General features: G+C 42.6%; 1 protein-coding gene across 1 annotated transcript in view; it reads right to left on the bottom strand.

Annotated features, from left to right (window-relative positions):
- The window catches only part of OGDHL (oxoglutarate dehydrogenase like), a 297827-nt gene that overhangs the window by 94059 nt on the left and 190304 nt on the right, over positions 1–13464 (bottom strand). Inside the window, 1 exon segment of the mRNA XM_033942954.1 lies at positions 9183–9333. Within this exon segment, the coding sequence (XP_033798845.1) occupies positions 9183–9333 (151 nt within the window).

Below are 13464 nucleotides of genomic sequence, written 5' to 3'. Positions count from 1 at the left end.
CATCAGCAAATTTGATAACCTCACATTTTGACCCCGTCTCGAGATCGTTAATAAATATATTGAACAATAGAGGTCCCAGCACCGACCCCTGTGGAACTCTGCTCGTGACCCATTGCCAGTCTGAGTATTTGCCCTTTACTCCAACCCTCTGTTTTCTGCCTGCCAACCAGTGTTTGATCCATCGGTAGATATCCCCTTGCACCCCGTGGTTCCACAGCTTTTTAAGTAGCCGCTCGTGGGGTACCTTGTCGAAGGCTTTTTGGAAGTCAAGGTAAATAATGTCTATGGATTCCCCCTTATCCATCTGGCTGTTTATTCCCTCAAAGAAGTACAGCAAGTTCGTGAGGCACGACCTTCCCTTGCAGAAGACATGCTGGCTCACCTTCAGTTGTCCATTGTTTTCTATGAGTTCGCATATTGTGTCCTTTACCATTGCTTCCATCATCTTTCCCGGAACCGAGGTCAAGCTCACAGGCCTGTAGTTTCCCGGGTCACCCCTTGATCCCTTTTTAAAGATGGGCGTGTTATTTGCTATTTTCCAGTCCTCTGGGATCTCCCCAGTTTTTAGGGAGAGGTTACATATTAGGCGAAGTGTCTCTGCTATTTCATTTCTCAGTTCTTTTAGTACCCTTGGGTGGATGCCGTCCGGGCCCGGTGATTTGTCGCTCTTCAGTCTGTCTATCTGTCTGAGGACATCCCCTTTGCTTACCTCTAGTTGTACCAGCCTTTCGTCGTGTTCTCCGTTTATAATCACCTCGGGTTCTGGGATATTGGATGTGTCCTCTCTGGTGAAGACTGACGAGAAGAATTTGTTTAACCTTTCAGCTATCTCTTTTTCCTCCTTTATCGCTCCTTTCCTTCCTCCGTCGTCCAGTGGTCCCACTTCCTCTCTGGCTGGTTGTTTCCCTTTCACATACCTGAAGAAGGGTTTGAAGTTTCTTGCTTCTCCTGCCAGTTTTTCCTCATATTCTCTCTTTGCTTTCCTGACCTCTCGATGGCATTCTTTCTGGTGTCTTTTGTGCTCTTCCTGGTTTTCCTTTGTTGGTTCCTTTTTCCATTTCTTGAAGGATGATTTCTTGTCGCTTATCGCCTTTTTAACTGCAGATGTTATCTATGCTGGGTTTCTAGTTCGATTTTTTTTTTTGCACCCTTTCCTGAACCTTGGGACGTACAAGTCTTGTGCCTCGAGCACTGTGCCTTTAAGCAGTGTCCAGGCTTCCTTTACGGTCTTCACCTTTCCTGAGCTGTTGCTGAGCTTTTTTCCTACCATTTTCCTCATGTCCTTGTAGTTTCCTTTTCAAGGTTTCAAGGTTTATTAAATATTTGATGAATCGCTATATCTTTATACAAAGCGATGTACATAAAAATACAATTAGTTAAGATAAAAAACATACAATAAATATATAAACACTAGATATTAGACAAGACCAACAACAATTGGAAGGGAAGGGAGGTTAAAGTTACATATCTTATAATAAGAAACACATTTAAGGGTAAAACATTGAGGAGGAAGTAAAATTCTTGAAACGAAAAAATTTTTATTTAAAAAAAATTTATGTATTAAAAATCTTTTTAAAAAGAAATGTTTTCAGAGATTTCTTAAAAGAGGGAATGTCTTTTTCAATTTTTATATATTGGGGCAATGAATTCCACCATTGGGGGCCCACGACCGAAAACATATCTAATCTACGAGTGCCTATAATTTTTAAAGATGGAATGACTAATAAGTTTTGGGAAGATGATCTAAGTGCGCGTGCGGAACTATAGGAAATTAGCATTTTAGAAATGCACTGAGGTTCATTGAAAATCAAGTTTTTAAAGATAATTAGTAGAACTTTAAACTGTATACGCTGGCAAATAGGAAGCCAATGTGCATCTTTGAAAAGTGGAGTAACATGATCAAATTTCCTGGCATCATAGATTAATTTTATAGCCGTGTTTTGAACAATTTGCAGTTGTCGTTTTTCCTTTTGAGTAATGTTAAGCAACAAAGAGTTGCTTTTCTGAAGTTGAGTGCCGTCGTAGTGGTTCTTTTCACCTTTGATGTTCCCATGTTTAATTTGTACTGGATCATGTTGTGATCGCTGTTCCCTAACGGTGCTAGTACCACCACTTCCTTTGCGGGTCCCTCTAAACCGTTGAGGATTAGGTCTAGAGAGGCATCCCCTCGCGTTGGTTCCGTGACCAGCTGCTCCATGAAACAGTCCCTTATCGCCTCTAGGAATTTAGTTTCTCTTGTGCAATTTGAGTGTCCAATGTCCCAGTCTATTCCCGGGTAGTTGAAATCCCCCATAACCACCACCCTTCCACTATTGCACACCTGCCTCAGTTCGGCCTCCAGGTCCAGGTCGTTTGCTTCTGGCTGTCCTGGTGGGCGATAGTACAGTCCCAATTTGATGTCAGCTCCTTCCCCTCCTGTCAGCTTAACCCATAGTGACTCCAGACTGTCTGCCCTTATTGTTGTTTCTGTTCTGGCTGAAGGAATGCAGTCCTTTATATACAGTGCTATTCCTCCCCCCTTCTTGTGTGCCCTGTCCATCCTGTAGAGTTTGTACCCTGGCAGGGCCACATCCCATTTGTTGTCCTCTGACCACCATGTCTCTGTGATTCCTATTATGTCTAGGTCCTTATTTCTGGCTATAACTTCTAGCTCCCCCATTTTAGTCCTTAGGCTCCTAGCATTTGTATATAGGCAATTTAAGTCCCGGTTAGTTACCTTTTCTTTTGGATCTACTCTTGGTTTGATGCTCCTGCTGGAAGTAAGGAAGTTTTTCTTCACCCAGAGAGTGGTAGAACGCTCTTCCAGAGGCTATTAAAGGGAAAACACCCTCCAGGGATTCAAGACAAAGTTAGACAAGTTCCTGCTGAACCAGAACGTATGCAGGTAAGGCCAGACTCAGTTAGGGCACTGGTCTTTGACCTAAGGGCCGCTGTGGGAGCTGACTGCTGGGCACGATGGGCCACCGGTCTGAGCCAGCAGCGGCAATTCTTATGTTCTTATGTACCTGCCAGTGAGATACCCTAAAGGGACCAGAGGGAGCTAAGCCCAGCACTCACGCTGCCCCCCCACCCCCCCATATCCCGCGGCACATGGAACATGGACACTCCTCAGCCAGCCAGCACAAATCTGGCATGAATCCACATTAAAACAGCCTGAGGAGTCCATCTGGAATGATTTTTAAGCACAACTGAGGTGTTTTGAGGCAGATAGAGGCTTTTAAAATCAAATCAGGAAATCTAAGATGGACATCATGGCAACGTTTTAGCACCAAAAAATGTCCAGGGAGAGTTAAATTAAAGCATAGAAAATTCAACAAAGGGATTTTTGAAGGTGAGAGACCCAAATACCAGCCCTAGAAACCTCTAAAACATCAATTTGTAGGCCACCCCGATGTCTCCCACAGGCTACAATAGCCTATACTCACTGTTGTACTGGTACTGTGCTTGCTTCAGATCTAATTGAAGCTGGACAATAGAGAAGAAAGCTGCCTCAGACAAGCATGAAATTCCACTCCAAATACTTGTTTCTTTGGGCTGCAAGTCAAACCCTGAACGTATCTGAGACCCCCAGACCCACACAGCTCTTCATGAGTCTTCAGGGGGGGGGGGAGGAACACAATTGGCACTCACTAAAGCCCTCATGTTCAACAAAGGGACACAAAGTCTGCGCTCAAGCTCTGGTAAAAACCATGAGCAACCCATGCTCCCAGGGGAATGGTCCCCCGAGCCACCAAAGTGTTAGGGCAGGTAGGTTCCCTGTTAAAGGGTTGCCCTTCTGGCTACAGGCTTCTGACCACAGAGTCTGTGTCTTCTCCCAGGCAGAGCTGTCTCAGTGAAACAGGGAACCTCTTGAGCACCACAAGCCCCACAGTTTGGATGAAGACCCGAAAATAAAAAATCTAAATCAAAGCAGATCAGATACCTTAAAAGGAAAAACTGAAGTGATGGGGCACAGCCCAGAGATTCAAGAGGCAGAACCAAGAGAAAAAGGTAGATGATGCCACCTACAAACTCACGAGTACAGGAGAATAACCCACTGCTTCAAAACTCATATGCCTTTTGCAATAGAAGTGAGAATATACTGCCTGCTTGTCCTAGGATAAAGAAGTTTATCTCCAAATACCCTTTCTAGCATTGCCATCTACATTAAGATGGTCCAACTTAGCCTCTAAAATAAACCCATGAGAAAAGGAAAACATGCAGACATAGGGTTAAACTATTTTTGGATATACACTCATCTTGATTCAAAGCCTATACAGACTCCTATAGGGTAATTTTATAAAGCCTATTTGAGTGTAAAATGTTATTTTATGCAATAAATGGGTTCTTATAAGATTGTCATGCCTTGAAAGCTGATGCATACTTATATAAGAACATAAGAACATAAGAAGCGCCATCTCCGGATCAGACCTTCGGTCCATCAAGTCCAGCGATCCGCACACGCGGAGGCCCTGCCAGGTATACACCTGGCTTATTTTATAGCCAACCATATCTTTATATGCCTCTTTCAAGGAGATATGCATCTAGTTTGCTTTTGAAGCCTAGGACTGTCGATTCCGCAATAATCTCCCCTGGGAGAGTATTCCAGATGTCAACCACTCTCTGTGTGAAGCAGAACTTCCTGACATTAGTCCTGAACTTGTCCCCCCCTTAGCTTCATTTCATGTCCTCTTGTCCGTGTCAAATTGGACAATGTAAATAATCTTCTCTGCTCTATTTTGTCGATTCCTTTCAGTATTTTGAAGGTCTCGATCATATCCCCACGCAGTCTCCTTTTCTCAAGGGAGAACAATCCCAGTGTTTTAAGTCGATCCTCATATTCCAGTTTCTCCATACCCTTCACTAGTTTAATTGCTCGTCTCTGCACCCTCTCCAGCAGTTTTATATCCTTCTTTAGGTAGGGAGACCAATGTTGGACGCAGTATTCCAAGTGGGGTCTGACCATTGCCCTATAAAGCGGCATTATAACTTTCTCCGATCTACTCGAGATTCCTTTCTTTATCATGCCCAACATTCTATTTGCCTTCTTTGCCGCTGCCGCGCATTGTGCCGACGGCTTCAGGGTCCTATCTATCAGTACACCCAGGTCCCTTTCTTGTTCACTTTTTCCCAGAGTTGCACCTGACATTCTGTACTCGTATTCCTTATTCTTACTGCCTAAATGCATTACCTTGCATTTCTCCACGTTGAACTTCATCTGCCATTTCTCCGCCCATTTTTCTAACCGACACAAATCGCTCTGGAGTTCCTCACTATCCTCCTGCGATCTGATATAATAGAGATGCTCAGGTGTAGAGTTTGGGCATGCAATGGTCAGACACAATTTATACATGTACGCCTAAATTTTACATATGGCACCTATAAAAATTGGTGCCAACCAGTGTGGTGCTAACACAATTCTATAAAAGTAATGCACACTGTATAGAATCATGCTTAGCACTGCCAGACATCCTAATGTTTAGGTGCACCCTATTTAGGCCAGGGTTTTCTTGGCCTAAATGCCTGCATCAAATTTGTGTGCACAACAGTATCTAAGTCAAAAACATGCACTTAACTAGAAACACGCCCCCTAATCACACCCACTTTCAAATAGACAAGACACATTTTTTTATAGAATCGCACTTTGGACAAGACAATTTTTATAGAATCGTGCTTTGCAAGCTGTACGTAACTTTTAATTAGCCCCAATTAGCATAAATAATCCATAAGCACATTATATAGAATTTGGGGAGTATTTTATAAAATAAATGCAAAAATTATACAATACAATTGAATGCTATATAATCAAAAAATGCATTAAGAAAAACAAGAAAAAAAAGTTGTAAATAAAACCCTATAGGTTATTATTTAAAGTGGAGAAAAAGACCTCAGTGTCACATTGAATTTTGTACAAAAACATTAATCCTACGGACAAGTCAACTTCAAATATCCATTTGAAGATGAAGATACATCCTCGGTCTACAAAAAACTCTACCGTTTCTTCTATTCTTTACTTGAGTCAAAACCACTTGCTTGTTTAAACGCTATTACCAATACTCTAGTGATTGTACACAGATTCAAAAACTCAAAATAAAGAAAGTAAAATAAAGAACTTATCTGCCCTTAGGGTCTTCTTCATACCGCTCTTGTACAGGAAATAACCGGAGATACCAGTATTGATTTTACTTCATTTCACAGCGATCATTCTTATGCAGTGAAAATACTAACTCGCTAGGGTTTTATTTACAATTTTGTGCTTATTTTGATAAAATAGGTGCAAACATTTACACCAACTGTTAGCAGGCATTAATGTCCGTACCTTCAATTTAGGCATGATGTCTACAGGATTTATGCTAGTAATCTAATCTAATATAATCCTTAGGTTTGTATACCGCATCATCTCCATGTTCGTAGAGCTCGACGCGGTTTTCAGTAGGAGAAATAGGAAGAAACTACAACAGAGGGTTAGAGGTAGAAGTGTGAAGAAAATTTAGAGGACTTGGGATGCCAAGATATAAGAACATAAGAACATAAGCAGTGCCTCCGCCAGGTCAGACCATAGGTCCATCCTGCCCGGCAGTCCGCTCCCGCGGCGGTCCAAACAGGTCACGACCTGTCTGTATCACCAGAAGGGGCTCCCTTGCCACCTTGGTTTCACATTGAAGTCCTATCTTCCAATCGAAGTCCTAATCCTCCGGTCTTGCACATGCACGACCTGGTTGGGTTTCTATACTTATTACCTGGTTAGCTTTCTATACTTGTGTTACATCCCAGCTCCTCCCTCAGTATCCCACGATCCCTTTATCCCTCAGGAATCTGTCCAATCCCTGTTTGAATCCCTGTACCGTACTCTGCCTGATCACTTCCTCCGGTAGCACATTCCAAGTGTCCACGACCCTTTGTGTGAAAAAAAACTTCCTTGCATTTGTTTTGAACCTATCTCCCTTCAGTTTCTCCGAATGCCCCCTCGTACCTGTTGTCCCCTTCAGCCTGAAGAATCTGTCCCTATCCACCCTCTCTATGCCCCTCATGATCTTGAAGGTCTCTATCATATCTCCCCTGAGTTTCCTTGATTCCTAAATTGGAGGGAGACTTACATTTTTTGAGAAAAGCCAGGTTTTCAGATGTTTGCGGAAAACTTGGAGAGAGCTCAAGATCCGAAGAGGGGAGGTAAGGTTGTTCCAAAGCTCAGTGATTTTGAAGTGGAGGGAGGTCCCTAGCTTTCCTGTGTGGGAAATGCCTTTTAGCAAGGGGAAGGATAGTTTTAATTTGTGGGAGGATCTGGTGGTATTAGGGTTTGAGGAATTCCTAGAAAGAGGGATAAAGGGAGGGAGGATACCATCTAGGATTTTGAAAGCTAAACAAGCGCATTTATAGTGGACCCTGGCGATTATCGGAAGCCAGTGGAGCTTGGCCAGGAGCGGGGAGACATGGTCAAATTTACTTTTAGCGAAGATGAGCTTGGCCGCGGCATTCTGAATCCGTTGGAGTCTGTGGAGGTTTTTCTTAGTTAGGCTTAAGTAGATAGAGTTGCAATAGTCCAATCTGGAGAGGATGATGGATTGGACAAGGAGGGTAAAATGTTTTTGATGGAAGCAGGATCTAACTTTCCTCAGCATGTGAAGGCTGAAAAAGCATTTTTTTACCAAGGATTGAAGATGGTCATTGAAGGACAATGTGGAATCAATGATGATGCCCAGTTAACCTAAGTGCTTTGTTATAAAATTACCCTTCTAATCCCTGCCAGCAATTTACTTACAATTTACCAAAAGAACAGTGATACCTGGAATAGCAACTTTAGAGGGCTATTTTCGTCACAGATGTCATTGTTTTCCAGCCTTTAGGCAATTTTAGGACATTTAATACGATGTTATTGTTTATGGGTCTCTTCTGCTTTAAGCTTGTATTTTAAAGCACCTGTGGCACAAGTTACAAGTACCGTATTTTCACGCAGATAACGTGCACCCGTGTATAACGCGCACACGGGTATAACGCGCAGAAACCACGATTTTATGTATAAAAACTTTTGTATACCGCGCTCACGGGTATAACGCGCATGCAGCCCGACTGTCCTTTCGCCCGCCCCGACTCTCCTCTGGCCACCCCGACTCTCCTTTCGCCCTCCCCGCCTCTCCGTGCACTGTCCCAACTCTCCGTTCACCCTCCCTGACTTTCCGTGCACTGCCCCGCCTCTCCGTGCGCTGTCCCGACTCTCCGTTCACCCGCCCTGACTTTCCGTGCGCTGTCCCGTAGCTTTTTCACTCCCTTCGGTCTGCCTGTCCCCCTTGAAGTCCTGTCCCCCCTTGAAGGTCTGCCTGTCCCCCTTGAAGGTCTGTCCCCATCCTGAAAGCCTGATGCCCCCCCCCCGACGTCCGATACATCCACCCCCCCCCCGGCAGGACCACTCGCACCCCCACCCCGAAGGACCGCCGACTCCCCGACAATATCGGGCCAGAAGGGAGCCCAAACCCTCCTGGCCACGGCGACCCCCTACCCCCACCCCGCACTACATTACGGGTAAGAGGGATCCCAGGCCCTCCTGCCCTCGACGCAAACCCCCCTCCCTCCAACGACCGCCCCCCCCCAAAAACCTCCGACCACCCCCCCAGCCGACCCGCGACTCCCCTGGCCGACCCCCACGACACCCCCCCCCCCCCTCCCCGTACCTTTGGTAGTTGGCCGGACAGACGGGAGCCAAACCCGCCTGTCCGGCAGGCAGCCAACGACGGAATGAGGCCGGATTGGCCCATCCGTCCCAAAGCTCCGCCTACTGGTGGGGCCTAAGGCGCGTGGGCCAATCAGAATAGGCCCTTGGGGCGCGGCCTGAGGCACATGGTCGGGTTGGGCTCCCTCTTGCTCCGATCGTGGATGCGGGTGCGGGTGGGAGCGCGTGCGAGCGGTCGTTCGGGGTGGGGGTGCGAGCAGTCCTGCTGGGGGGGTGAATCGGGCGTCGGGCGGAGTGGGAACTATATAGAAAAACTTTTGTATACCGCGCTCACGCGTATAACGCGCGAGGGGTATGCGCGGTAGGTAAAAACGCGTATAACGCGCGCGTTATATGCGTGAAAATACGGTATTACTATTCTTACAGATTTCATTACAAGAAAACTGTGCAGAATCACAAATGCTATACTATTGTTCCACTACTATTTGCATGAAATTTGTCTGTGATAAGAATGAATTCTAATCCTGTTGATACTTACCTGAAAGTACCTCTTTCCGCATCTTGTCCACTTAGCCTAACATGTATTCCCTCCTTCAACAGAGATCCAAATGCCATGTATTCACCAAGAGCCCAGTCAACAACACCTTTCTTTATCATGTCTTCTCGATTTTTCAAAACCCGGGAGAGTCCTTTGGCATATTGGCAATAAAAGAAAAAAACAAAAACAACAATAAACAAATCAATAATGTTCATAAAATTTCCATGTGCATCCAAAGCTCTTCTCATACTCAATATAGAGTATACAACTCAGAATTTAAATAGAAATTGGGTAATATTCAGCCATAGTAGGCAATGTTATTTTAAATACCAGCTGCCATATGTTTTTATACCCAGATATTCAAAGTCAGTATTCAGATATTGGGCAGCACAGAATACCAAGTAAAGTAGAGTTTCACTTGTCCAACCTTCCCTTGTCTGACATTCTGGATTATCCGACTGACCTAGGTGACCATCAAAGCATCGGGTTTCTTTGTATTTTGTGATAATCACATTTAGTAAAAAAGAAGCAGTGCTAGTTAAGAATTTTGGGCACACTGGGGCCAGTTTTCAGACCAGAAATTTCAATGCCAGGGTCATATCCAGATTTGATATAGCCAACCAAGCTGATATTCATTGGATGATCGGCTAAGTCATAGAAGCCATAGATAAACCTGCTATTTAGCTAGTCAGCCAATGAATATTGGCGCTAGCTAGCTATATCATGCAACATAGCCAGTGTTTGGGCTAGTTGCTGATCAGGGTATTTGGTGGGAGACAGCCAGCAGTTACTTGGTTAGCGGACTGAATATTGCTGCTATTACCTTTAAAATTCTACTCTTAGTATTTAAAACCTTATCTACAAGCGAGCCGCAATTTATAAATAGGATACTTATTCCGTATAACACATCCCGCTCTCTTCGTTCTACAGCCCAAGGTCTCCTGGTAGTCCCTTCTTTAAAAGTGATCGGCACTAGACGACATGATATGTTTTCAATAGTCTGGAATTCTCTACCCCAATACTTAAGAGATGAAAAAGACATTAGCCATTTAAAAAATAATTTAAAAACCTTCTTGTTCAAAGATGCTTTTACCCTCTGATTGGAATATATACAGTGCAGTACACTCTTTACCATAATTTAAAAATAAAAGAAAGAAAAAAAAACAAAAACCAGATACCCCTCCTTATGTTTTTTTCCCTGTATTGTTACCTTCTTTTCAAATTATTAATTTTGTAACTTTACCCCTTCACTCCCTTCGTATTCAGTTTTGTCTGTTGGTCTGTTCGTCCAACCCCTTTTCTTATTAGTTGCATTTTTAAATTGTATGTTGTATGCATATTTTGGATTTTAATGTAACTTGCTTAGTAAATTATGTATAAGCGATTCATCAAATTTCTAATAAACTTGAAACTTGCTAACCAAGGTAACTCCCAACTCCATTCAGGTTCCATCCCAAACTGTCATGGTACTGCATGAATAGTGCCAGGGCAGTCTGATCAGATATTCAATGGCATTATCCAGGTATGGGGAATTCCTACCTGGATAAGTTCCACTGAATATCAACCATAACTGGAAACTCTTGTTATGAGGGGGCACAGGATGAAGATGAAAAGGGATAGAATCAGAAGTAACCTCAGAAAGTACTTTTTTTCACATGCTTGGAACGGTCTTCCCAGTGGAAATGGTGGAGACAAAAAGTGTATCTGAATTCAAGAAAGCTTGGGACAGCTAGGTTGGATCTCTAAGGGAGAGGAGAGGGTAGGCCATGTGGCCTATATCTGCCTTCATTTTTCTTAGTTTGCATTTTACCCGAGTATCACATAAAAAAGGTCAGCAAACAAGAGCAGGTGTCACTTTCTTATTAGATTAACTTAATACATTTTTGACAATTATTCAAGTGTTTTATCAGTTCAAAGAAAAGGGCATTATTAATTAAATAAACATGCAAACTGTTGATTCCAACACAGTACAGGTATTAGTTCTAAAACTCAGACAGATTTACTGGAAGAATGCAGGGTTATACAGTATCTATAAGGGGGAAAAAGATGTCTGCCATGCTACAATCTCTCATGCCATGTTTGTCGCACAATATATGCTATTCCGTTTGCTATGTTACATCATGCACGCTTGCCTACCATTTTTACCAAGTCATGTCATACTATATTAACCATGTTTTGTAATACAGTATACCCCTGCAAATTTGCGATTCGCGAATCATGGACTCAGTCTTTCACGGTATTTTCTGACTGCCTCTTCCTGGTACTAAAACAGGCCACATCAATCAGGAGTTGCTTTGATATGCCAGACACCTTGGTCAGACCATTTTATTTATTATTTTTCTCTGGGATGGATCAAGCAATATAATTCAAAAGAAAAATCACAAAAACAAGAATTCCTCATTAGGAAATTACCCAACCCACTTGAATTTTGGAAACGAGTTGAATTATTACCGGAAGGTAAAATTTATGAATTTCCATCTAATTGGAAAACTTTATGTGATACCATCTTAGATGAAATCGTTCCCAAGCATGTCGTAAAGAGACGAGCAGATGATTCCAAAAAATGGTATGATGTAGAGTTATTAGAGATGAAACGAATAGTGCGCCGCTTTGAGAAAAAATGGTTAAAATCAAAAGCAGCCATGGATAAAGAAAAATGAAGGAAGGAAGTTAGAAATTAACAAATCACTATTAAGGGAGAAATGAAAAGCTTACTATTCAGATAAAGTAGGGAATACCAGCACCAACTTAAAAAAACTATTTCACTTAGTCAATAATGTGTTTAATGTGACTAAAAAGACACAATCTTTATGGTTGCCTCTCCCATCCTCAAATGACTTAGAAAATTTCATTAGCTCCAAGGTTTTATGTTTAAGATCTTCTTGTCCATCTTGTCCAGAGAACATAGATTATCATTTTAGTATGATGGAAGAAGAAGTTTGCGCAGCTCTACATTGGTCTATGTTTGAAAATCCAGAATGGGATGACTTTTCCAAACTATTTTGTAGATATGCAAAATCGTACTGTCTGTTGGATCCCTGCTCTCCTAATCTTATAGCAGTTGCTCCTTTAAGTTTCAGATTGAAATTATTCGAATGGCTATCTGACTCTCTAGATCAGGGGTGTCCAACCTTTGGGCTTTCCTGGGCCGCATTGGCCGAAAAAAAATTTTCTGAGGCCGCACATACGTGCAAACCCTGCAGTAAGACAGAGGAGGGAGCCGGCAAGACGGTAAACACCCAGGGGTAGCAGAGGACAACACTGCATTGCCCTAGACTGGGGCCACACAAAATATTTCCCGGAGCTGCATGCGGCCCTTGGGCCGCAGGTTGGATACCCCTGCTCTAGATGCAGGAATATTTCCACAAGAGGAAGGTAATATAATTATCACTCCAATAACTAAAAATATTAAAGAATCTATTTCATTACCATCCAACTATAGACCCACTGCATCTATTCCCTTTTTTGTAAAAATCATGGAGGGCCTAGTTCAAATCCAGCTAACAAAATATCTTGAGCAACACTCCCTACTGCAAGATTCCCAATCAGGTTTTAGAGTCCATTTCAGCACTAGACCATCTAAATAGCTTACTGAACAAGAGTAGTAGTGCATTGGTACTTCAGTTTGATTTAAGTAATGCCTTTAATTTGATAGACCATACCAAATTATTAGCTTGTTTGGATGCTTTAGGTTTACAAGGCAATGTTCTCCTATGATTTAAAGGATTTTTGGAATCCAGACTTCATTAGGTTTGATAATCAGCTTTCATTTAATTGGAAAAATTCGAGCAGCGTACCTCAGGGCTCCCCACTTTCTCCCACATTATTTAATTTATATCTTTCTTCTTTGGGTTTTTGTTGAGTAATCTGGGTATAGAACTATTCAGCTACGCTGACATTACGATTATTATATCTTGTAACACAGTTCTGTCCCATATCCTTCATAAAATTGAGTCCGTACTGAAACTGATAAACTCTTGGATGCAGGAATTTAAACTCAAACTCAACCCTGATAAGAAGTTTTTTGTTGTGTCACCGCACAAGATCTCTCATGAACCTTCGATCAGTATAAACTCAACATTGTATACAATTCAACCAACAATTAAGATATTGGGAGTCAATCTGGATCAGCATTTGACCATGAAAAAACAGATAGATGCTGTGGTACATAAAGGTTACTACACATTATGAAAATTACGTACCATTAAATTGTATTTTGAGTTTTCTGCTTTTAAACTTCTGGTTCAATCCCTGTTGCTGAGTCTTCTAAACTATTGCAACA

This window comes from Geotrypetes seraphini, chromosome 4, assembly GCF_902459505.1.
Source record: "Geotrypetes seraphini chromosome 4, aGeoSer1.1, whole genome shotgun sequence".
NCBI classification, from domain to species: domain Eukaryota; kingdom Metazoa; phylum Chordata; class Amphibia; order Gymnophiona; family Dermophiidae; genus Geotrypetes; species Geotrypetes seraphini.
Note: the sequence above shows the minus strand (reverse complement) of the source record. Positions and strands in the feature narration are given on the sequence as shown.